General features: G+C 35.0%; 3 protein-coding genes across 3 annotated transcripts; 2 read left to right on the top strand and 1 right to left on the bottom strand.

Annotated features, from left to right (window-relative positions):
- Positions 1-2201: 2201 nt before the first annotated feature.
- On the top strand, positions 2202-5269 carry LOC147393953 (putative leucine-rich repeat receptor-like protein kinase At1g68400). The gene is made up of 3 exons (XM_086453357.1): positions 2202-3297; positions 3972-4361; positions 4522-5269. Exons 1-3 carry the CDS (start codon positions 2451-2453, stop codon positions 5127-5129), a joined length of 1845 nt encoding a protein of 614 aa, XP_086309483.1. The 5' UTR covers positions 2202-2450; the 3' UTR covers positions 5130-5269.
- A 974-nt stretch (positions 5270-6243) lies between these two features.
- LOC147393952 (pyruvate kinase, cytosolic isozyme) lies at positions 6244-13084 on the bottom strand. Its single transcript, XM_086453358.1, has 4 exons — positions 12933-13084; positions 12150-12451; positions 7430-7891; positions 6244-7342 (listed from the first exon to the last, which is right to left on the bottom strand). Exons 2-4 carry the CDS (start codon positions 12405-12407, stop codon positions 6530-6532), a joined length of 1533 nt encoding a protein of 510 aa, XP_086309484.1. The 5' UTR covers positions 12408-12451; positions 12933-13084; the 3' UTR covers positions 6244-6529.
- Positions 13085-17325: 4241 nt separating this feature from the next.
- LOC147393951 (small ribosomal subunit protein mL103 (rPPR7)-like) lies at positions 17326-19507 on the top strand. The gene is made up of 2 exons (XM_086454760.1): positions 17326-18652; positions 19045-19507. The coding sequence occupies exon 1, from the start codon at positions 17390-17392 to the stop codon at positions 18578-18580; it is 1191 nt and encodes a 396-aa protein (XP_086310886.1). The 5' UTR covers positions 17326-17389; the 3' UTR covers positions 18581-18652; positions 19045-19507.
- Positions 19508-26414: the final 6907 nt, after the last annotated feature.

Below are 26414 nucleotides of genomic sequence, written 5' to 3'. Positions count from 1 at the left end.
TGTTTAACACATGAATTATTTGAATACATGTCTTATACATAGAATTGAGTGGACCCCAATTTTTTTTGGGGACAAGGCTTTTGACGTTAATAGTAAGTATTTTACCCTCACTTAGGGTTCTTGGGCTCAACTTGTGGCATCCAAGACCATGATCAGATGCTTTAGGGTTGTAGAGGACATAATTCTACAAATTTTGAATTTTTTTCCTAAAGAAAGTTAATTTTCATCGTTTTTAATATGTGGAAGTTTAATAGCCGTCCATTTTCAAAACCCTGGATCAAGTCCATAGAAACTTGTATTGAGAAGTTTTTTTATTTTGGATGAGTTTTTCCAAGAAATCAAGAGGGCTGTGATGTTGGATTTTGCCATCATGGTAATCCATTTGAGTAAAATACTTAAAATCTCTATTATCTATGGAAAATGTTTGTCATTTACATATAATTATCATTTACATATAAATTGGTGTGGAAATATAATCTCTCTCTCTCTCTTTAAAAAAAAAAAAAAAAAAACGAAAGGAGAAAAAAGATTTGACTTTTTGATCAAAAAGTAGTTTTCTGAAATCCATATTCCCAGAATAAAATTGTATGGATAGTAAAGGGCGACAAGATTCTTTCGCCAATCAAAATCATATGGTACTCGGCAACTTTTAGGGTTAAAATTATGTCCCATTCTTCCCTTTTGTTTCTTTGTTGAATGTTTAGATACTGCTGTGCTTTCAAACTGACGGCATGATGCCCCCCTTTTTGACCTTGATCTTCCCAATGGAATAAATGGACTAATGAAAAGTGACTTAAATGCTCACGTCTTTAATCTTTAGCTCAAATCCCTACATTTTCTTTTCAAAATCCATCCTCTTCAAGCACTTTTCAGAAATTATTTTTATCTTACTATTAAAAAAATCCTTGATTTTTTGTTATCAAAATTCTTTCTTTTATTTTTCATTTTTTTATTTTATGAAAGGTAATCCGGAGGTGTTAGGCGGACTCCCAATCGACAGGAATAAATAAGTTACAATCGTTTATAGGATTTGTTGAACCTGACACTTTTTTATTTAGTGTCTAGCTCACAATTTTTACTCTCGAATTCACCACTATTTATTGTCTGAGTTCATCATTTTTCATTTATTGTCGAATTCGACGTTTTATTTATTTATTATCGAGTTCACTACTTTTTAAATAAAAAAGTGGTGAACTCGACATTAGTAAAGACCCACCCCATTTTCAATTTTCGAGTTTTTTCAACTAAAATACATGAAAAGATCGGCCAAAAACTTGAGATAACACCTAATTAGATGATTTCACCTAAAAACAAACCCTAATTTTTTTACATACATCTTCAAAATATTTGAAAAAAAAATCATTGAAAATGGTTTCTTAAATCTTTTTCAACGGATTATAATTTTTGAAACTCGACTGAGATGTCAAAAATTCAATTGTTTTGAACGAAAACGATGAGTTCAAATGGTTAGAACATTCAATCGGGAGAAATGTGGGAGATGAGGTCCAAGCACTGTTAAGAAAACAAAAAGTTTACTAAATTGACAATTAAGAGACTGCCCAATGATTATTTAGAAAAAAATCCCTCCGCCGGGATCCTTTAAGTAATTTCCCTTCTTTTTTTTTTTTTTTTTTCTTTTTGAGTGTACGATTCTTTTCTTCGGAAAAAATGCAATTGGCATTTACAATATTTTCTTTAGAATACATCTTAAGACATGATTAATTTACCAAAGATTAATTCACTCACAAAATTTACCCTATGAACTCAAAAAAAAAAAAAAAAAAAAAAAAATCCTCTGAATTAAAGATTTAACGATTAAATTAGGGAATGCCATTAACCTAAAGATTCTATCTTCTTTAACTTTCAAATCTCAAGAACAATATAGTGTTTAAGGGAGATTGAAGTTGATGGGTAAAAAAAAAAAACATCATCCGCCTGATCTCCTAAATTTGTCCATTTAAAAAAAAAACAAACCGAATTTATCCAAATTAAATCGAACTCATCAAATAATTGCCGAATCCAAACTTAATTTCTATGCGACTTGACTTTGACAAGTAAAAGTTGGGTGCAACTGCCAATATTGCTAGCTCAACAACTAATGTAACAAGAAATAACCACTCCCAAACAAACTCATTAAGCTGTCTTAAACTCATCTCTCTGTCTCTCTCAATGTTTTGTTTTTGTTTTTTTAATTTCTTTGTTGTTGCCGCTCATTCTGTCGTACACCCTCGAATCTTAGCTAGCTTGCCTTGTCTTAGTCTACTTCGTCCAAAGTTTCAATAAATAAAGATGGTATCCCTCCTACCCTTCATTTGGATTTTTCTCACAACATTTTACGCTCCCCTTTCATTCCTTCCTTCCATTTCTAAAAAACTAATCCATCATTGGAACCTTTTTAAGGATCCAATTTTTTTTTTTTTTTTTCCAATTGAACGAGGAGGCTATGTACGATGAATTTCGTTCTAAATGTTTCGGTTTTTTTCATAGTTTTCTTAATCCAATTAACAAGTTCTGCCTCAACTGGTGTCGATGAGTACTACCCACATGAAAGAGATGCCTTAATTCAATTTAGGGACTCTGTTAATTCTACTTTGAATTTGCATTCGATTTGGATAGGTCCACCTTGTCTCAATAATAGTAGCAAATGGGTTGGGATCACATGTTCGAATGGGCACATAATCGCCATTATTCTTGAAGGAATTCAATTAATGGGTTCCCTCCCACCAACTTTTCTACAAAATATTTCTTACATGAATCTGCTTAGCTTGCGAAACAACTCGCTCTTCGGTCATCTTCCCAATTTTGCGAGCCTTGTGCACCTACAATTCATCTCCCTCTCACATAACAGCTTTTCGGGTTCAATTCCATTTGAGTTCCTTGCTTTGCCCGATTTAATTCTGTTAGAACTGCAAGAAAATCTTCTGACGGGCAACATTCCACCATTCGATCAACCAACTTTGACGGGTTTCAATGTCTCATCGAACCTTCTTGAAGGCCCAATCCCTGGAACTCCAGTTCTTCAAAAGTTCACAAAGAGTTCTTACGATAATAATTCAGAGTTGTGCGGAAAACCTTTGGGAAGATCTTGTCCCTACGTTCCTTCTCCTCCTGTCGGTCCTCCACTTCCTAGTCCAAGTCCTTTGGCACCATCAAAGGGAAAGGAAAAGAAGAAACTTGGATTATGGGGTATCATTTTGATTGCAGTTGCGGCCGCATTGATCCCCTTCGTGATCATGTTGATTTACTTGTGTTATTATAGGAAGGTCCACCGGAAGGAAACAGAACGAGAGGGCAAAGGTACGCTTTCATGTCAAAAATTTTGGTCGGTTGAACGAATATTGTTCCTCCAATTAATTATGTCTAAAGTTTAACTAAATGAAACCAAGGATCAAGATTCATGTTAGTAGGCGACGAAGTTTTCTCACCGCTTGCTAACCTGATGTCTTCCCTTACTGGAATTTGTACACAAGAAACAAGACATTGGGGGAGTTTTTCATTTTGACTTTCACAGACTATATTAACTGCCACTTGGACGCAGGTTTCGGGTGCAATTTAAGACCCGAAAGAAAAAAGTTTGAAACACAATTTAATGATAAAAAACTCTAGGGGTTCTCAAGAAAGATATATTTTATCCAATATAACATACTAATTGTTGTGTAAATGTCTTGTATTATGTTGGCAGTACGCATGGTTGTGGGGGTGAATATTTTTTAGGGTCAAATATTTTCTTAAGAGTTTTCGATATTTTGGGGGTTTCTACTTAAGGAGATAGACACGCTTTTCACCACTCACGGTTTCTTTAAATAGAGATCTCTAGGGCTGTAAAGCTTAGAAGATGGTGATTGTTCTTGTTTTGATCCATGGATGTAGGCATACTGCTAAACCATGTAAATCCTTGTGTGATTTTTGTTCTCTTTGCTTTTTCGTATTTTCACTCTAATTTCGTTTCTATTTTGTGTGAGGCGTTACAGGTGAAGGACCTGTAAAGTGGGGTGAAAATAAAAATCAATGCTCGGGAAGCACGGGAGATCCTGAAAGAATAGTGGAATTAGATTTCTTCAACAAAGAGAGACCAACCTTCGATCTAGATGATCTTTTAAGGGCTTCTGCAAAATTGTTGGGTAAAGGGCAGTTAGGAAGTACATATAAAGTAACACTAGAGTCTGGTTCGGTCGTTGCGGTTAAGAGACTAAAAGAGTTGAATGGGTTGAACAAGAAGGAATTTGTTCAACAAATGCAGTTAGTAGGGAAATTGAAACATGAGAACTTAGTAGAGATCATCTCTTTCTATTATTCCAAGGAGGAGAAGCTTGTTATCTATGAATACGTCTCTGATGGAAGCTTGTTTGAACTTTTACATGGTATGTTCTATTTCCCCATGAAGGGTTTTTCTAATTTTTTTTCTTCTTTGCAAAAAGTTTCGCTACAAGTCCTATATGACTTCAATAAAACATGACATCTTAGCATTTGTTAGAAGAACCCATTGATCGTAATTTGATTATTTCGATGTTTGGGTGCTAGAGAACAGAGGAGTGGGAAGAGTAGCTATGAATTGGACGACAAGATTATCTATAATCAAAGGTGTCGCGAAGGGTCTCACTTATCTTCACCAATCCTTACCTTCTCACAAAGTTCCCCATGCCAACCTCAAATCCTCCAATATTCTAATCCAGCACAGCAACCAAAATTATCAAGCTAAGCTCACAGACTTCGGCTCTCTACCGCTACTTCTTTATCATAAAGCTTCCAAAAAGCTTGCTATTAGTAGAACACCAGAATTCTCACAGGGCAAGAAACTTACTCACAGGGCAGACGTCTACTGCTTCGGTATAATATTACTAGAAGTCATCACTGGAAGAAACCCTGTGGAATTCTCGCGGACAAATGAAGATACGATAGAAGATCTATCTGATTGGGTGAAATCGGTCGTTAACAATGATTGGTCAACAGATATATTGGATTTGGAGATACTAGCAGCAAAGGAAGGGCATAATGAGATGTTGAAGCTTACAGAGATTGCGCTCGAGTGTACATCTATAGCTCCTGAGAAGCGTCCGAAGATGAGTGAAGTGTTGAGAAGGATTGAAGAGGTCGAAGAAGAGAACGAACAAAGAGAGGTTGAAAGGTGAGATGTGAAGCTCTAATGCTTTGAGCAATTTTTGTTGCACCATTGTTGTTGGTTGATCCTTATAAAGAGGAATTCTTAAGGGGGGTAAAAACCTTGTAAATTGACACAAAATTCAATATTTTCTTAAAATTTTGATTTGCAATTATCTTTACAAGAATAATATTACAGGAATTAGTAAATTCTATGAAAGAATGTCTCTTATTAATTTCATTTGATTAGAATTAGTATACTAGCCAGAAAGATTTGTATAAAAGGGTTATTGTCGATGAAGTGAAACGAGATCAGCCGCCCCTATATATTGGTCTAGTTTTAAGCATGTTTAAGAAAAATATTATTTGATAAAATGTTAATTTTAAAATTTAGACTAATAATAAAATCATTATTGGTACACAAACAGTCATGGACGAGTGGAGAGGGAGGACCTAAAATTGCATTGTATACATTTTATGAGTGTTTTATGTGCAAAATTGTGGATTCAATTTTATTATATTCCTTTAAATATAAAAGATTGTTGGGAAGCCATCCTCCAACTTGGGAATCATTTAAAAAATTCCTTTCTGGTAAGACTGTCAATGGATTGGATCATACCTAAAATCCAATCACGACTCCGGATCAAGGATTTCGATTTCAGCAAGGACCCAATCAAGTAAGAATCCAATTTGATAACTTATCGGATTCATCTCCAGACGCAACAATATGTTTGAATTTTATAAATGATGTATTTTACAGAATATATGATGTATATTATAGCATTAGGACTGATCCAAAAATATTGAAGCTTCAGTGTCCATTGAATTCAATTTGACAACTCAGATGAATCAAATATTAATCTGTTAATTTATAAATATTTATAACATAACTTACAACAATAAATAATTTTTAATATTTGAACAAATTATATATATTTTTTTATCTAAAAAATATTATATGTAGATTATATAACCCATTGAATTTCTGTGCTGACAAGTTGACTCGATAATTTGCCAGGTGGACTTAATGAGTTGGTTGCATCGAGTTTTTGGACTGAGTCACTTCGAAATCCAATGGGCTTGCCAAGTTTTAAAACTATGCTAGACACCAACTCACTTTTTAAAAAATAAAATAAAATTCCTAGGTGCATCAAACAGTGGAATTCATTTTCCTTAAAAATATAAACGAAGGATAATATCAATGTATATAAGAGACTCCATAAATGCTACCAACACAACTTATTAGAACTATAAATAGTCCCAAAAATCCCCTGCAGACCAAAGCATTGGCCCCACAGTACAAACAAAAGTTGGTGAATCATGACAAACCAAAACAACATAGCATAGCGCATGTAAGGGGAGTTCGGAAACACGGAAAAAGAAGCATACCTTATTAACCTCCTAAAGCGAATCCGAATTACTCTTCGATGATTCACTTCACCAAGCATATCTTTATGACCGATGCTGCACCTATACGGTGCAATGCCACAATTGCATCACCAGGCTTGCACAGACCTCTCTTTGTCGCAGACTGAAGGGCGGCTTCTAGGATCACTTCTGTGGACTCTGCATCCGTTGCCTTGGCTGATCCTTCAGCCAACAGTGGGATCAGACCCCTGTAGATCAAGCTGTGCCTTGCTGGAGTCTCATCGCTACATGTCCAATCGAATGAATCTGTCGTCAGAACTGGGACAACGACCGAAAGGATTGGTACAGCTGGCCTGTACTTCGCCACTAGTTTTGCTGTTGTCCCTCCACGGGTCAACACGACGATGAGGGTAGCTTTGGCTTTGTTAGCTGTTCGGACTGCAGAGGACGCAAGACTCTCCAGTGGGCTCATTGGCAGTGGGGTTGACCTGATTCTTTCCTTGAAGATAGCCCCATAGTCAAGAGAGGACTCTGCTTCGATACAGATTCGAGCCATGATCTTCACAGCGATCTCTGGGTAAGCCCCGGCTGCACTCTCACCACTGAGCATGACACAATCAGTACCATCAAGGACAGCATTGGCAACATCAGTGGCTTCAGCACGGGTGGGCCTTGGAGACTTGATCATTGACTCGAGCATCTGTGTAGCAGTTACAACAGGCTTGCCAACAAGATTGCACTTGTAGATCATCATTTTCTGAGCAAGGAAGATCTTCTCGACTGGGATTTCCATCCCGAGATCACCACGAGCAACCATGAAAGAATCCGTTTCACGCAATATCTCATCAAAGTTGACCACTCCCTCTTGGTTCTCAACCTTCAAAATATGCAAATAATTGAAACCAGTGTTAATAGACGGAAAATACAAGAGCAACTATACCAATGTTAACCAAGGATTGCATACCTTCGACATCAATTGTATATGCTTTGCGTGGGGACCAAGAACCTGTCGGACGTTAACAAGATCTGAACCCTTACGCACGAATGACAAAGCGATCATATCTATCTTGTTGGGAACACCCCATTGCAAGATGTCTTCCTTATCTTTTTCTGTAAGTGTGGGGAGATCGACCACAACACCAGGGAGATTAACATTCTTTCTCTCACCTAAGACAGCAGTGTTCTCACAGCGGCACTTCACAATCCCAGCGGCTGGATCAACAGATAAGACATTAAGGGTGATGGTTCCATCTGCACATAGAATGGTGTTTCCAGGCTTCAAGTCCACGGCAAGTTTTTGGTAACTCATTGAGATCATTTTCTCATCACCCTTGATGCTATAGTCTGTAGTTACTATGATTTCCTGACCCTCCTTAAGTTGGATAGGTTTCGCATCTTTTAGGAAGCCAGTTCGAATCTCAGGTCCCTGCAACAATGAAAAAAAACTCCATGTTTCAATGCAAATTTATAGTTGGGTAAGCCACGTACACAAATGAAAACGTTATGGCCGACACTGATGCCAATCATAGACTATAGTTGGGTAAGCCATCATTATGGCCTGGCAGACAAATCCACATTTACATTTCCCAGTGTGGTGTCTGCACTGAAATCCAGGAAGCCCTAGGTTGCCATGTTGAGGAGGGTTGTCTCGGAGAAAAGGAGATGCCTATGATCATGGTTTAAAATATCAGAATATATCAGCCGAGACCAATACGAAACATTGACATTGAAACGTTGAATTTTTTGAAAATGTATCGGAATTTATTGGTCGACACAGTATCTGTTTTTTCCTAGACTAAAACAATCTTCCAAGATGACATTTTAAACCTAGGCAATAAGAATCATTTATCGGATGATGGATGGACTGTAAAATAAGACTCAGCAAAGAATTTGAGTTGGGTAGAAGACAAATACACGACTTTATGGGAAATAATTGATGGGAAATGGGATTTCAGATGCATCACCATTTACATGCTGTAACATATTTTTTGAATCCTCACTTTCAATACGAGCCGGACTTCTCATCTTACTTCAAAGTTGAGTTGGACCCGTACAAACCAGTGTTTTTAGAGGTGTGTGAGGTTTTCACCTTGAGGCGCGCCTCAAGATGAGGCTTATTGAAAATGCCCTGAGGCATAAGGTTGAAACCTTGAAGCAGTTAAGGCTCGGGCTTCAAACCACGAGGCACATAAAAGGCATATGCTTTTTGGCCAAAGCATACGCCTCACATTATTTGTTTTTTAAATAGAATTTCTTTCTCATTCTTGTTATTCTTTTCTTGCTAATTCACTTCTTTATTTCTTTTCCGTTATCTAAGGAAGATTTATATATATTACTTCTATTCTTTATTATTGCTAGTACACAATATAATTAGAACACTAAAAAATGAATTTGAATACAAAATAGTATGTATACAAAGAAAATCGTTGAGCTAAGCTGATTTGTAAATTTTTTTTTGTAGTATGTAGTATTATACAGATGAAATTATTGAAAAAATAATAGCTAATTGTAGTTTTGTGATAAATATAAAATAGTTATTTATTCTAAAAACTTTCAACTATTCAAAATATAAAGTGATAATATTTTATATAATGAATTAAAACTTAAAATTCAATTGTGTGGATTTGAATTTTTTTAAATATGCAATGGCCATCTTAATTTTTAGTTTATTAATATTATATTATTTATAAAAAAAAATCATGCATGTGAGGCTTATGCCTTAAGCCTTGAGGATTGTGCCTCAAAGCACTGCCTCGTCGAGCACCTTGCCTCATGCCTTAGTCTAAAAAAAATCTGTACAAACTACCTGGACAACCTAATTTCTAAACCCAAAGGACAAAGATGAGCGTGGTTTATAGAGAGATGATTTTTGGGATATGAAGGGCTCCAACAAGCTATTGCAACATGAAAGAAATGCACTCTTGAGATGATCCTACAAGAGTCAAAGATGATGATTTGGAGGGGGGGGGGGATTTTGATTAACGAACTAGGTTATCATTGTTGTTAGTTAACTTGTTGATGAATGAGAATTGAATAGTAACAACATGAATATTGGAACAATGAAATGCCAATTTTCATAAAGTTGAAGACTTGCAAAGGAGCATACTCACTCCCATTCATTCAAGGGTAGAAGTATGGTACATGCCCTACTAATTAGGGGTGCAACTTGGTTCGGGTTAGTTCGGTTTAAAGCAAAATCAGAACCAAACCGACCAAGGTCGGTTCCATTATATAAGAACCAGAACCGAACCAAATTAATCTAGAACCGAACCAACCCAAACCGATCTTAATTCGGGTTGGTTCGGTTCGGTTCGATTCCATGGGTTGAAAAAAAAAAAAAAAAACTCAAAATCTAACCATAACACTTATCAGAGAATTATAATAATTAACTTTCCTTTGAAACTCTCAAATGACTAAGAAAGAATTTCAAAATGCAAAATTATTCACAGAAATATTCACATAAATATATTAATCAAAATGCATTCTTCCAAACCCTAATCCATGTCACATTAACATAAAAACCCATAAAAAAATTACGACTCCCTAACCCTGGCCACCAGATTTGAGATGCAGGCCACAGCCGCACACCAGCAGCCGCACGCCATACAGGTTAACCCTTTCTGCAAAATACAAAGAAAGAGAGAGAGAGGGATTAGAGAGAGAGGAGAGAGAGAGCGAGAGCAGCGAGAGAGAGAGAGAGAGAGAGAGAAGAGAGGGATGGCCGCTACCGCTGACCCGACCATCGGAGTTGAGCCTGTAGCCGCAAGCTCACTGAAACAGGCGAGACAGAGAGAGTAGATGGGGGAAGGGAACCGAATGAACGAAGGGTTTAGGTTTTGTATAAATAAAAAATCAAATATAAAATTTATTTTTAAATAAATATTTATTTGGTTTTCGGGTTGGTTCGATTTTTTATACTGTCTGAACCGAGAACCGAACCAAATTCATCGGTTCTTCATTTTTAAGACCTGAAACCGAACCGATATAATTCTAAACCGAACCAAAACGAACCAAGCCAAATTCTACGGTTTGGTTCGGTTCTCGGTTTGAACCGAATTAAGTTGCACCCCTACTACTAATATCTTAAACTTTCAAATTAGAAAAAAATAAGGAATTCCTTAATTAATGACCTCATTACTCCAGTAACAACTTTATTAAATTAAAAATAATGATATAGAAACCAAAATAAATGTCCTAGTTACTAAAAAATAATTTGTCAACATTGGACCACATGTACGCTGTTTTCCCAAAATTGAAACCTGATGAGAAGGTTTAAAATCTCATTTCAATGCAATGTTTCGGTCACAGGAGAAAAACCTAAGGTCTCGACCGAATATTCCAAATTATTCAGGAAACATTCAATGTTCCGGTCTCAGACGAAATTGGACTGTCATGTCAAAACATTCTGAAGTGGAACAAAACTTTGAACCAAGGTTAATGGGCCTCCAATATGTGTTAAACTTTGTCTTACCTTTTTCTTCTTTGTAGACTCCCACAAACAAAGTTGTATGACCATACAAATTTCAACAATTCCTAGAAATATCCTAAACAACCTCAGAAACTAATTCCTTGTCTTCAAATATGCTTCCAAGTGAACTGACTTTATAAAAACATAAATTCTTGAAGCCATCCTTATTCTATAGTCCCTCATTGTCTTTGTCCTAAATCAGACCTTGCTTCTTTATAATTAACAAAAATAGGTTTGATTTTCAACAACAAACACTACACTACCCTACAATATGAATATATCACCATTTTCCCCACAGCACAGGCACATAAGAACAATTGATAAGTATGAGGGAAATTCGTTATATAGTCACCAATTAATCCATGTGATGCATCAACATTGATGCAACACAAACCTAAAACCTACAAAATTACTCCACTTGCAACAACAACAACAAAAAAAAAAAGATTCTAGTCTAGGCCCAATAGTAAGCTCTATAATTTTCTTACAAAGTCCCCCAATCCCTTCCAGGACATCTTCTGAAAACAATTCGATTTTGAAGTACACATGGAAGAAACAAGCACAAATACAACAAGAAGTTGATCCAAAAGGAAGGAGGAAAACAAAGTTCAACAATATCCCTCTGAATACAATTATCCTTCAAGTTACCAAGGGCTTGCAACTTCATCAAGGGTTTTGTCACAACTAGAGTTGTCGTATGTGATCATGCGACTGTTATTAGGTCAATATCGAATCAAATATAAAAATATGTAACAGCATATGCAATCTTATTCACATACTGTTCCAACAATAAAATATATGATCATTGGAGCATTAACTTAATTTTTTTACCTATCTTCTTCTATTCCTACATTACTCTCATATACTTTTACCACATATTTTCACTGCTCTTCTTTTATATTAGCATCTACAAGACTGGAATCACAAGTCCACAACAATTCAAGCTCATTTATATATATGAACATAGTTAAATTAATAAAAAAATTCAATTTTTTTTCAAAGTTTTTCAGTTTATGCATTCTTACATACTTGTTAAACATGCAAATATAATAAATTGTAATAAAAGTAGAAATCAAAGATTTAAGAAATGACTGCTTGTAACATCTGATTTATTCTCTGAAAAATTAACCAAGAAATGAAACAAAACAGTATAAATGAAAAAAAAAATGATAAAGATTTTCTTCAAGCGGAGGAGAGTAAAATTACGATCTCCGACCTTGGTATCAAGCATGACAGCGCACAAGATCTGAGTGTTCAGCATCGCAGACCTGAGATTGTTCAAGGTCTCCTGATGATAGTCGTGAGTACCATGCGAGAAATTGAATCTAGCGACGTTCATCCCTGCTTTCAAAAGCTTCTCGAGCATAGGCACAGATCGAGAGGCTGGGCCGAGCGTGCACACAATCTTCGTCTTAGGGATACGGCCATCGTTAGGAAGCTCCTTCAATATCCCCTCAATGTTGATGTTCGCCATTATTACTTAAAAAATCACAAATTCTTCGATTGAGTCTCAGATACCTAAAAACCAATTCAATCGAAAAATCATGCGAGGAAATCGTAAACAACTGAAAGATCTTCGCACATAAATAGCACAAAATAGACAATTATTGCAGAATTATAAATATAAAACAAAGAAAAATCAAATTATTGAGAATTTGATATTTGAAAAATCAAATTGCAACATAAAAACAAGCACACTGATCTTACTCCTCCAAAACCTAAAATCCGTAGTAAAATAAGAGATTTCTGTAAAATCTGAGATCGAAAAAAAAATCCAGTCTAGATCGCATGAAAAAAAAAAAAAAAAACAAAACAAAAGCGATCGTAGAAAGTGACAAAACTAGATAGTTTCAGCTGAGATCGGCGATCAGAAAAATCTCAGATTTCAGTTGAAAAATTTGCTTTGTTCAGACAACGAATCACACTAAAAAAAAAAAAAAAAAGCAACAAAGATCTTTTGTAGTAAAGAAGACGAGTTGGAAACGAAGCAGATTCGTACCTCAAAGAAACCAGATAGTTCTTCGATCTTCTCCTCTCCTTCTTCACCTAACCTCTCAGATTTTCTCTCTTCGAATGAGTCCAAAGCGAGAACTAAAAAGCCAAAGAAAGAGAGAGAGTTTCGACCGATTCGAGTGAGATGCTGTTGCTACAGTAGGTCCTGGAGTTAAATAGTGAGTCTGGTAACACCACGTGTTATGATGTGAGTTCTCACCGAAAGGGTGTTATTTAAAAGCACGCTGTTCACGGGCCGTTGTTTTCTTGCCACCTGTTTTGAGAGATGTTTCGCTCACAAATTTTTTCGTTACAGTGTTTATAGACTCTGCAATCGGTTCCACGTCAAGTCTAACAAAGGTTTGTTTTATAAGTTGAGGATCGTTAAATACACGCGGGCTCATGTGATTGGTGGATGTGGATTCTGTGAACACTATAAACAAAATTTTGTTAGCATAAACAAGTTTCCTCCTGTTTTAATTGGTAATTCAAATAGTTAGGTTGAAAAAGTGGTCAGGTTGGTTGACTATGAAAAGACAACCAATCTCAACCGTTCAAATAAAAAATTCAGCTGTTATGATAAAATACATCCGGATGATTCCTTACGTATCTTGAGGATAAATCTAATGTTTGGATATTGGAATCCAACGCATAAATCAAAGGTTTTGTATGTAATTGGGATTTACATTGGGACTTATTCAATGCAAATAAAGTTTTTAATTCTCTATTAAAAATATTATACATTATAACGTTTTGGGTGATTTCTTTAAGAAAATGTAGGAAAAAAAAATATACAACAATCAACATCATCAAATTGCAAAGTAGGAGTGAAGCACTAAATGTCCACAAATTTTTGTTTTAAAGTGATTAACATGATTTAGTGTTGGATCAAATTTATAGAATCGTGATGATTTGACTATCCATCGTGGCACACTCAATCGGCTCTCCTGATGTGACAAGTTTGGGAATCGTAGATTGTACATCTCGGGATATAAAATTGCACTTCCCCATAAAAATGTGTATCTCGAGATGTATATATCTATGATTCTCAAACTCATCACGTCAGGAGAGTCGATTGAGTGTGTCACATGTAGTAGTTAGATTATCACGACTCAAATTTATATATTCAACGAGAATTCTTGATAAATATTATTTGTGGACAACTTAATGTTATGGTGATTTGTATGAATTAGAGGGATTTGTCTATAATTTTTTGTTTTGTGGTGATCCATGGTGTATCAAGTAGGATTTAAATCTACATTTTTTTTGCATTAATAAATTAACTATTCAAATTCAAGGAGGCATTCTATGTATTGGACAATGTTAATGTCTCCATAAAGTATTGGATGTTAGTATTGTCCAACATTTTTTTTTTTAATAATACCCCTATTCATTTTGTCTTTTAATGAAAAAATAGTTGTACATCTGTTATTCTCACAATAAATGCTTGTTTGCATTAATTGCCAAATCATTTATTGCAATAAGACATTTAATTCTAAAGATTAAATCCCTTTAGTATTTATTACGTGAGAGACAAATATTTATTATGTAAAAAGACTAATATGCTTTTATCATTTTCACTAAATAACAAAATGGATAAAGGGTATTATTGAAAAAAAATGTTGGAAAATACTAACATCCCCATATGGTCTTGGACATTAGCATTCCCCATATATGAGGTAGATCATGGGACATATGTAAAAACAATGGTTTTTCAAAATATAGGTTAGAAGTTTGGGATTGAGTTGATTTTTTGTGAAGATGTTCTCTATGATGAGAAGATCATACTCATAAAAAACTCAGTTCAATCTGAAACTTCTAAGTCCATCAAAGTGGTTACAAATTATTGGTAAAAAATCAATGGTGCACATTTTAAATCACTTTTGATGGGGTTAGAAGTTTCATATTGGGTTGATTCTTTTTTAAGATGATCTTCTTATTATAAAGACCATCCTCACAAAAAATCAGCTCAATTCAAAACTTCTAACCTATATTCTGAAAAATTATTACTATTACATTATTTTTACATATGTCCTATGATCCGTCTTACACCCCATATATATATATATATATATATATATATATATGATACTTGGGTATCCCTGTAGACATCACACCCATATCTAGGCTTTGCCAACTTTATAGACAATGGTCTTGTCCAGGGGCGGATTTACAGTGGGGGCAGTGGGGGCAATTGCCCCCACAAGAATTTTTAAAATCTATAGGGAGGTATTAATAATTTTAAATTTTTTTTTAACATTCTACTGCTTTGCCCCCCCCCCCCCCCCCCACAGAAGTTTTGAAATTTTTTTTATTTGTAATTTGCCCCCACAAAATTTTAACATTCTACTGCTTTGCCCCCATAGAAAATCAGAAAATTTTTCTATTTGTAATTTGCCCCCACGAATACAAAATCCTGGCTCCGCCCCTGGTCTTGTCCAAGGACTAGCCTCGAGGCACGTGCAACACCCGCACATCACACACACCAAGTAAGTGAGGGTGCGCCCTCATGGGTGGCCTTGAGGAACAAACTCATGACTTACGGACATTAACTGCCTATTAATTCGCAATTGCCATTGAGCTAACTCCTCGAGGTTATTCCTAGTATATATTAATTATGAATAACATAACGTTAGTAAATGAAACTAGAAATTGAGTAAATTTAAAGGGAAAATTACTTAATGAACCTTAATGGAAAATTTTCTTACTAAACACAACCTAATGTTTCTATGATAAATTGATAATCCATTTAGTAAACTTTTTCTTTCGTAATGCCAATCATCCCCTTTTCAACTATTGAGATCGATGATTCAAATTATCAAGATCAACAATTCTAGTTATTGAGATCAACCTTTGTTTCAATAGTAGAGATCGACCTTTTACAATTCTCGAGATTAATTAATATAAATGGTCAATCTTGATATTTGAACTTGAATCATCGAGATCAACGATTCAAATTATCAACCTTGTTACAATTGTCAATCTCGACACTTCAACATGAATAATCAAGATTATCGATTTGGATCGTCAATCCCGACAATATGAGTTTTCCATTTTATTAGAATAAAGGATGTTAAGAAAAAAAGATTTTACTAAGTATGATTTTATCAATAAATCTAGCATTGTTTACTTCCACAAGCTTCTTTAGATAAGTACTTTATCATGAGATTTGTTCTAATGTTGCTTTTCTCATGCTGTGAACCAAATCCCTTCGACTTCTTGAATTTGATATTATGTTTCTTTTTAAAGATGGTACCAACCTATGTAGCATCTTCACCTTGTAATTCAACCACACACTTTTCATGCTATCCTATTCTTGTTTCACTATAATACTTTACCTTATAATAAACCTTTTAAATGGTAGAGTGAGGAGGAATTTTTGTAAGTTTCTACTTGAGTCGTGCTAGAGTGACTTCAGCGGGACACCTTGACGTGATGGCGCACGCATATGTCCATAAATGCATTTTACTCGTATCTCAAAGAAATGCATCTATGGACGTGCACGAGCCACCACATCAAGATGTCCCTCACTGAGCAGCATTAATCTTTCTATTTTGGTTGTTTCCCAATCCATTATCTTAATCTTTTGAAATAGAAAAATTCTAAAGTGACTTGAAATAGCACTAAAAAATGCATTGAGAGCGTGTGAAAATCCATAGATTTTTCTCGAGGTAGGAGTGTTATACACTTGAGGGAAATCCACGTCTCTTTGTACACAATGCTACTTCTAGTCGTTGGTAATGTTCTAAATATGTGGTTATTACTCACACTCATATGCCCTAAGTAGAAAATGTAGATCCAGTACTCGATAATCGCTTTTAGTTACAAATCCCATGTGACATGGTTAGATAGTATTAGGGTTGTCAATGGGCCAATTTTTTTCATGAACCATCTTGGTATAAGTTGGATATTATTATTGGGCATATTTAATTATTGATTTATTTATAGGTATATAATTATTGGGCCTGTCATGCGGCCCAACTTATTAATATAGTCACAAAATTCTTCAAATTTATCTAAAATTCTTTGAATATGAGCCAATTAAAAATTTTTAAGTGACAAATTAGTATTGATTTATTGATTAATAGTCAAATATGATAAATTTTTTTACCATATATCCTCAAAATTTCATTTTCTTCAAAATCCCAATCTCAATCAAAACTTCTCGAATTTAGCCAAATACGCCACACTAATTGAGAGCAATTCGTTGGATATTTACATAGGAATTGGTGTGATATTAGTAAATGTTGATGTGGCAATAGCAGCTCTCTTAATCTATTTTGCACGCACTTTTATCCTCGTTGCACCACTTTCTTCTTTCACACCAAAGTGAGCTCAAATGGTGGGTGCGAATAACGTGGCCCTATAAATAGGATCCGACCCATTGACTTTATCCATCGACGTCCGTACCCAATTCAGTCCAAGTAGTGAGCTAAAACCCTAGTTTGTCCTCAGTTTTCGTTAATGGCTTCATTTCTTCGAAACCCTAGAATCAATGTCGCTCGAATTCTCTCCTCCAATTTTTCTTCCTCTGCAGTTGAAAAACCCTTGATATCTTCGTTTCGTAAGGTGAAATCATCAATTAGATCCGAAGCCGATCCTGAAAAACTCGCAGAGATCTTTCAGAAATCCTCTGATTTCTCACGTTTCTGCAGAGATCGAGCCCTGTTCGATCTCTCCGTACGAAAACTCTCTCGATCCAAACGTTTCGATCTCATCGAACAAATTCTCCTATACCAGGAAAAATCTCCAGTTTTGAAATCCGAAGGTTTCTGGATTCGAATCATGATGCTTTACTCAAAAGCTCGAATGTTCGATCAAGCCGTTCGAACATTCGATCAGATGGAACAACTCGGATGCAATCGAACTGAGAAATCCTTCTGTGCACTCCTCACTGTTTTACTAGAAAGTCATCAATACGATCGAGTTCATGAATCGTTCAAATCGGTTCCACCGAAGATTGGTGTTTCTCCTGGCGTAGTTGCTTACAACATTGTTCTTAAAGCTTTCTGCGAGGAAAAAATGATGGAATCAGCTCAATCCTTGCTTGAGAAAATGGAGACAGAAAATGGAGTAAAACCTGATATTAATTCGTATAATATAATTTTAGGCGGTTATTTGAGAATTGGAGATGAATCTAAGTTTGATGAAATATTCAAAGAAATTTCGAAGAAGGGATTGAATCCTAATTTAGGAACTTATAATCATAGAATCACAAGATTTTGTAGGAATAAAGAGTGTGTTAGGGCTCGAAAATTGCTCGATGAGATGGTTTCGAAGGGAATTAAACCGAATTCTACTAGCTTCAACACTGTCATTGATGGGTTCTGTAAAGTAGCAGATTTTGAATCGGCAAAGAAGGTTTTTGAAAGTATGTCCTCAAATGAGTCTGTTTCGCCTAATTCGGATACTTATGTCACTTTGATACGACATTTGGTTGAGGAGGGAGAGTTTGATTTAGCATTAGAGATGTGCAAAGCGAGTATTGGAAAGAAATGGGTTCCTCCATTTGAATCCATGGAGGGTTTGGTTAATGGTTTGGTGAAGATTTCCAAAGTTGAGGAAGCAAAGAAGATTGTTGAGAAGATGAAGAAGAGACTTAGAGGGAGTGCTGTGGATTCGTGGACCAAAGTTGAAGGCATTCTTCCTTTGTAATGCACTTTTCTAATTTATTGATTCAAAAAACAATTTTGGCTCAATCATGCAGCATTTGTTTTATCTTTATAGGTACGTGATCTTATGATCTGTTTTCAAATTTTATATGTGCTCTTGATGACCATTATTTGTTCTATCTTCTATGTACTGTGATAGTGTTTTAAACATTTGAAATGTCGACCGTTATGCTTTTGGTATGCACCTTTTTTAGGGTCTCCATGACTTTGAACCTTGTGATTCTCATCATTGTCAAAATGGCCTTACGATGGCTGTAATGCAATCCTATTGAGGTTTTTTGTGTGTATTTTTCGACCTTTTTTGTATTGCACTATCTACTTCACTTGTGTAAGATGGTAGTTTTAGAATTGATTGTGCGAACATGAAGCCTTTATTCATCCTATGCATCTTACACATAGACAATGTATTTGACCCTTAATACTTGACATAATTGTTGCATGAAGCAGGAGTTTCTGTGGGAGGTACTTATATTGTATACATGAAAGGTGAAACAGGTGGTGCAAAGCCTAGAAGTATTTGAAGAATGGGTGTGTGAGCTAGATTTCAGAGCAAGAGAGGGTGTGGTAGTGGTATCTTGGGTAGAATGTCTTGAGAGAAATTGTCCTTGGTGATCTTTGGTTTTTATTTTTTGGTTAAGTTCCTTTGTGATCTAGTGGTTGACATGAGTATCGTAGACCAATTTGCATGTTTGTGTCAATGACCTAGGGTAGGGAAGAGGAAAGACTAAGAATGAAAATAAGAAAGGAACTAGTGGGGTCAACAACATTTTGAGGGAGAAGTATGTAAAATTTGATGGTAAACAGGGTATTGCTTGATGGAACCATGTTGATGAGAAGAATCAACACCATTTCCATTAGATGATTTTCAAGTTATGAAATTTTATTCAACTTCCATTCTATTTTACAAATAGTGATATACAAAAAAAGAATCCTTTGGTCCATAGTCCCATTCATTGTGTGTTGGTGAATCTAGTTCGAGTGAAACAATGTGATTTTTTGAGGGAAAGAACATTCACTGCAAGACGTCCTTCTAACCATAATGGGGACAATATTCTTTTGGAGCAAAATTTTTAAGGAATTTAAAAGGGTCTTTTTTTTTCTTTTTGTTTTGTTACCTTGGGTATCTGGGCCTATTAGAGCACCTGACTAATCCCACAGAGCATGCAGGTCACCCTTTCTACATGTACCAAGTGTACCGGGGATAAATCCTAGGGGGTGGCCAACGAGAGGGGGGAATCAAACTCAGGACCTCCGCTTCCTGAGGCATGGTCATGGCCATCTCACCAACCCCTCATTTGATTAGAATTTAGTAGGCTCTTTTTCGAGTAATTCTTGTTTAAGTGGGATTTATTATATTCAGATTGAGAGTACTGTAGCTGGTTGATATCTTCTCTCTCTCTCTCTCTTTGTAGTTTTGGTTGCCTCAAAAACCGAAGATTTACGTTAAGTTGCATTTTCATTGTGGAAGGAGTTGTATCGTGGAAAATGTTGAAAACTGACAGACATAACTTCATCTACCATGTAAGTGGAGTTCGTCACCTGTTACAAGGCATCAAATTGGGCGAATGTTCGTAGAATTTTTATCTTAGGGCTTCAAATTATAGATTCTATTCTAGGGCTGTTGAGAAGCTATTGTTATAATTGTAGTGACCAAGTTGAGGTTCAAGAATGAGTTAATAGGAGAAAAATTCAGTAAAATTGGAAAAAATCGATCTAGGGTTAGGGTGGTGTAATTATTCCTACTAAGTGGTTTTCTCATATTATATTATCGAGTCCCATTTTAAAAGTATAATATTAATCACCAAAGCCCATATTAACATCATATATACATCCACAAAAAGTAGCCAAGTCCACAACACATTCAAATTTTATATTATTCAAAATATAGAAGATTGAAATCACGAATCCGAGTTAGGATTTCATCAATTAGTCAAAATAATCAATTAAATGTCATCCATGTTATTGGACACTTCATCTGTTAAAATGGTCACCGTCATCTCCTCTTACTAGTACATAGGGGTCATCTTTCATATTGTTTTCTTCTTCTGATTTAGTCATGAATTTCATAGAAGTCACAACTTATTGAAAAGTCGCAATTAAATCAATGAAGGGAAAAAAGGTCTAGATTAATCTCAACTTTTCAATAAGTTGTAGAATTTTGTGACTATGATTATAATTAGGTTGCAATACCCTTTTCTAAGATCAACAAGATTTTGGTTAAGCCAAAGCATATTTACATGAAGTTTGTGAAGGGGAGGATCATGATTGTTGAGTGTCGATCGAGAAGATCAATACAAAACTTATTATTGTCAATTCATTGACTTAGGGCTTGCACTGAAGTCATTTAAGGAAAATGCGACTCATATGGGAGAGGTTGGTCCTTATAGTTTACTATATTAATGGGAATTTACCATATATAATATAAAGTTTATTTCTACTTTCCAAATTTAGTTTGTGCGTGAAAGTTTTGGTCAAGCAGAGTTCAAGGACTCAGTTTTAGAGGTATAAAGTTGAACTAGTTGGAAATAGGTAGGCTTGATTGATCAATTCTTGCACATAGTTTAATGCAGTACGAATCACATTTGATCTATGGCATTGAGGGTATTAATATTTGTAATCATGGAAATTACATAATAAATGTGGTAACGATTGTCATGATTCAACACTAGTGGTCACAATAAAAGTGATTATTTCTGGGACGATAATGATGTTTTAGTTCGGGGTGTACATCCGAGTAGGGCTGCAACTTGGGCAGGCTAACCCAAACTCAACCTGATTGACGGACAAGCTTGGGTTGGGCTATATGGAAAATGAGTTGAGCCTGGGTTAAAAGTTCTAATCCGATGGACGGGTTAAGTTGAGCTTGGGTTAATGAGTTCTAACCCGATGGTTGGATTGAGTTGAGCTCGGGTTGAGCCTGGGTTGACCCTCCAACTTGTCCAGGTTGCAACCCTACAGTCGAGTACCTATAATTGAATCTGACTCAGACTTTTCGGGTACAGGTTGGGTATGCATGGAATTAGAACCAAAATCAGAATCAAACCCACTATTTTCGGGTATGGGTAAGTAGCAATAGGGTATACCATACCCTTCCCAAACTTGATTTTTTGGGTACGGTTTCAGATATATATTAAAATATATTAAATTTATATAAATATGTTAGTTTATTTAAATCTAGCACAATGATTTATAAATAAGTTTTTTAATTATATAAATAATTTAATTTCTAAAATAAAGTTCAAATTTATAAATTACATCAAAATTTTTTATAAAAAAAAAGATAATGTATGTTTATTAATCTAAATAATAATAGACAAAAATTAATCATATATTGAAACAAATTTCAAAATGAAAAAGAGGAGGGGGGTGGGGTTTGTAACGGTTCTAGGTACTCAAAACCACCCGAATCAAACTAAGCCGAGTTCGATCTAGATTTGGGTCGGTCAGGCATGTTTTTGGGCTGGGTTTCGAGTGGGTAACAGGGTATTTTGTATACCCCAAGTTTTAGTCGATAAAAAGCTGGGAGTAAGAGCTTATGTGGCCCAAGTAGGATTAGGGAATGAGTAATCTTGGTGGGACCCACTTAATCAGTGATCAATCAAGAGATCGGGCAGTATGTGATAGAGATTATGTGGGACCTATTAACACAGAAACCTCTTTCCTTGTTTAGACCGCATGGAAAATGTGTGGAAACCAGTGTTGTCAAAGCTATGATTTAAGCAGGATTTCAAAAAGTAGAGTCAATCGTCTCCCCACTCCACAAATGTACCATATCTGCCCAACCTTATGGAATCGTCACCCACTTTATGCAATTTTCATACCCACTTGCGTTTACTTGGACCACTACCCACTACGTTGTGCTGGCCTTCCATAACTAAAATTTCATTTAAAAAAAAAAAAAAAAAAAAAAAAAATCCAAACTTGATCGTTTTTCACTCTCGAAAATACTATTGTTTCTCTTTCATAAATATGATTTGATGGATCTCAATACACATTATTATAATGTTTCCTACTTAATACTTTAACATCCTCCATCAAACTCATGGTGATCAATGATTAAAATGAGTTTGATAGAATCAATAACTTTCAAAAAATTGATGAAGAATCGTCATTCACCAATCGCCAATTGCCAATCGGCCTCAATCTTGTACGTATATATTGCCATTGAAGAATTGAGGATTAGACTTTCAACAATTAGGTTTGAACCAAGATGGACTTCCTTTGGGCCCCAAGATTTGGCATCCTCGAGGGAGTTGGATATTGGGTAAACTTACCTGCACTTCTCCCTACAAAAAAGAAGAGATGGGAAACTTTGTTTGGGCCTCATAATGGTTTGTTGAACAAATTAAAATCTAATACGGTGTCTTGTACAAAAATAGGTTAGGTGTCTATGTGGCATATTTTAGTTGGTTTATAAACACCTTGGGCTCCTAATTAAGCCAGATCTTGACTCTTAAAAAGTACCAGTGAAAAAACAGGTACATGCAGAAGAAGAGTAGACATTTTTGTATTTTTATAATTTAATTTAAGAAAATAAAAAAAAGGGTAAATTAGTAAAATAACATCTAAACTCTAACATCCCATGTGGATGAGTTGGTAAATGCAATTGTCAAAATCTTAGGGGGGTCAACATAGAATTATGTCAAGCTACAGGGGGCGTCAAAATGTAATTTACCCCTTTCTTTGTAAATGCTGAACTGACTTTCTTGGACACTGCTGATGTGGTAGTGTACATAGAATCAAAGATTTTTCTCCTTGTACCTTGAGGAAAATAATCAATGGAGAGGCACACTGCCACATCAGCATAGTGTCCAAGGAAGTCATATTAAGACATTTTTTCTTGGAAAATTATTAAAATAGAGTTAAATATTTTAATATTTATATAAAAAAAAAAGATGTTGGTTAGTCCATTGTTTTAATCATTCTGAGGGTATTTTTGGTAAATCAATGTATTTTAAAACATTAAAATGTTGGGACAGTCCAACGAGTTACTAAATCAATGTATTTCAATTCTCAATTGCTTATTTCACAACAATCGGAATTTATAGTAACTAGGCCAACGAGTTGTCAAAACTGACGAGTGCAAAATAGGTTTTTTTTTTTTCTTTCAAAAAACCCCTTAAAACTATTCTCTAGTATTTTTTTTTTTCTTTCTATGTGTGTATAATATGGATGCCATCTTAATTAAAAAGATGAGAGTAGAGGGTTTGGAGTTCCTATTTATCAAGGTTTTCTACTAAAACTTAATGAGGATACTTTTATTTTAGAATTCTAATCTAATTGGGATTCCTTTAATTATTGACATATCTTAATTTGTAAAATCTATAATATTAGAAAAAGTAAAAAAATGCAAAGGCTAGTGGGCCATTAAAAATGTGGTCCCACTTGAACTATTAAGCTGATTGTGATATAGTGAATTTTCTTTTGAAAACAAGATGTTTTTCAAAAAGACTCATTTTGAATTTTACTGAAAAATAAAGTCATATGTGATCATGATTTTGTCAAAAATGTCAATAATCCCAATTTTTTTAGATACAATATTACTGTATTTTAATTAGACATGAATGTGATACAAGGTAAATAGGGGCGGAGACAGGATTTTGCGCATGTGGGGACAGCCAAGAGTAGAAAAAATTTTGTGGGGACAATTAAGATTGAAAAAAATAGTTGTGTGGGCAACTAAGAGAGGAAAAAAAAAGTGTGGGGGCAATAGTGACAGATTTCTTTACCTACCGTTAAAATCTGTCACAATAACACCTTAATCCATAGAATTTGAAAACTCTTGTGGGGGCAACTGCCCCCACTCTAAATCCGCCCCTAAAGGTAAAGGTATACAAATGCATGTGATGTTGAGACATTCCTGACTCTCAAGACCCAAAAATGATATCGTTGGTCTTGCTTTGGTAAAATTTACTAAAGATTTATATGATTGCAAGAAGTTCATTTTCAAGAGAATATAAGTTCTTTAGAATATAGTCATCAAAAATTGATTTTCATTAGAAAAATGAAAATTTCAATTTGATTGTACATAGGAAATTGCTAAAAGTAGAATTGATTTTAGTTTCGAGGTTGGGGTTGCGGAATGGCCCTGAGAGAATAACATCAAACAATGAAAAAAAAATGAGTGCTAATAATCTGATTTAGGCACTTGGAAATTCAATCTACTTACCTGACATGACAAGCTCAGGAATCAAAGATGTTGTTTTTCCAGTAAAAAGATATAATTTTGTATTTTAAGGATAGTAAATATACACTTTTCAAACTTGTCACATCAAGTAAGTCAATTGAATATGCCACATGTCTAAATCAGATTATCACGATTCAAAAAAAAAAATTCCTAAGGGTTGGGTGGAAAATAATGTTCCTTTTCAAGGTGAAAAATTGTCATAGGGAAGAAATGAATTAGAAAAAAAAAAAAAAAACTTTTAGGAGAAATCATTTTCTCACCAAGTTTAATTAATAATATAAGAACTCTGACGTTATTAATGGAATAATTGTCTATGAACCAAAATGAATGTTCCTATATTAAAGAGGCACGTAGGCCATTTAATGTCAGACATCACGAGCAACTGTGCAAAATCACCCACATGTGCATAAGTGGTGAAAACGACACGAGAGTTCTCCCTCATTAATGGATGCCCAGACGCGTCTACCCATAGAAAACAACATCTCAACAGCTCACAGCTATGAGTTTTCAGATAATAGACACTATAATCTTAGTGAATCATCGTTTCGTTTTATGTGTCTCTCTTTTAAGAAACACTTCTCACTTTCTAATGTCTTAGTCAGACTGGGCCACGGGTCACAATGTTGAGCTATTATTGGCATTTTTAACACATACAAACTCAATCATAAGGGAGAATAGGACAGTTCGTCGGTCCCACATCATTGAGATTTGATTTGATAATCAAAATGTTTTGGTCCACCGGTTTAGTAGCGAAATTTAATTTCCCAGGTACAACAAAAAGAAGGTACAACAAAGGCTCTTTTTCTATATGTGAGGGATTAAATTTCGTTACTGCATTGGTGGACCAAACATTTTTGTTATCAAATCAAATCTCAATCATGTTGGGGGTCTGCTTCAAAATTTGAAGAAACCCTTTATTAGCAATGCATCCTTCACAATTTCACGTGTAATCCAATTTTGCCCTTTGATTTGGGCCCACTGATCGAACAGGAGAATATTCTTGATCCAATTATTTATGGACTTATATACTTAAACTATTCTTTTAAGCATTAAAATTAAAAGAAGAACTAGACCAATGTGGCACTATTGAAGGGGCAGTTCATCGAATCCTGCTGTTCCCGCTGGTGGAACGAAGTTTTTTTCCTAATAAAATCTTAGTGAATCATCGTTTTAGTTGTTGATTGTGTGGGTATGGGACTAGCTCTCGATGTCCCTATCATTATTTTCGTCGTGTGTCTGTGGTCCAACTTAGTCAGATCAATTTGGTCCATGATGGGTAAGGGTGCAACTTGTTTCAATTCAAGCCAAGAATCAAATCAGATTGATAGCTTTGGGTTGATTTGGAATAAGTTGTGATTTGGTTTAGGGTTAAGAAAGTGGAGAATTAATCAATTTGCTTTGATTCTTGGTTCAAGGTTTGCATAGAACCATACTAAATTGAGAATCAAACCTTTAACTTACTTTGTTTTAGGAGTTAGGACATAGATTAAAGACATTTTTTTTGTCTTTTTTTTTTTTTTTTTGACAGTTAGGATAATAATTTTTTTTTTTTTAAAATAAATAGATTAAGAGTTGGACTAGTCTTACTAAGATAGTGAGGAAAAAAAAAAAAAAAAAATCCTTACTAAGC

The sequence above is a fragment of the Akebia trifoliata genome, chromosome 9, assembly GCF_017979445.1.
Source record: "Akebia trifoliata isolate Shusen 1 chromosome 9, ASM1797944v1, whole genome shotgun sequence".
Classification (NCBI taxonomy): domain Eukaryota; kingdom Viridiplantae; phylum Streptophyta; class Magnoliopsida; order Ranunculales; family Lardizabalaceae; genus Akebia; species Akebia trifoliata.
Note: the sequence above shows the minus strand (reverse complement) of the source record. Positions and strands in the feature narration are given on the sequence as shown.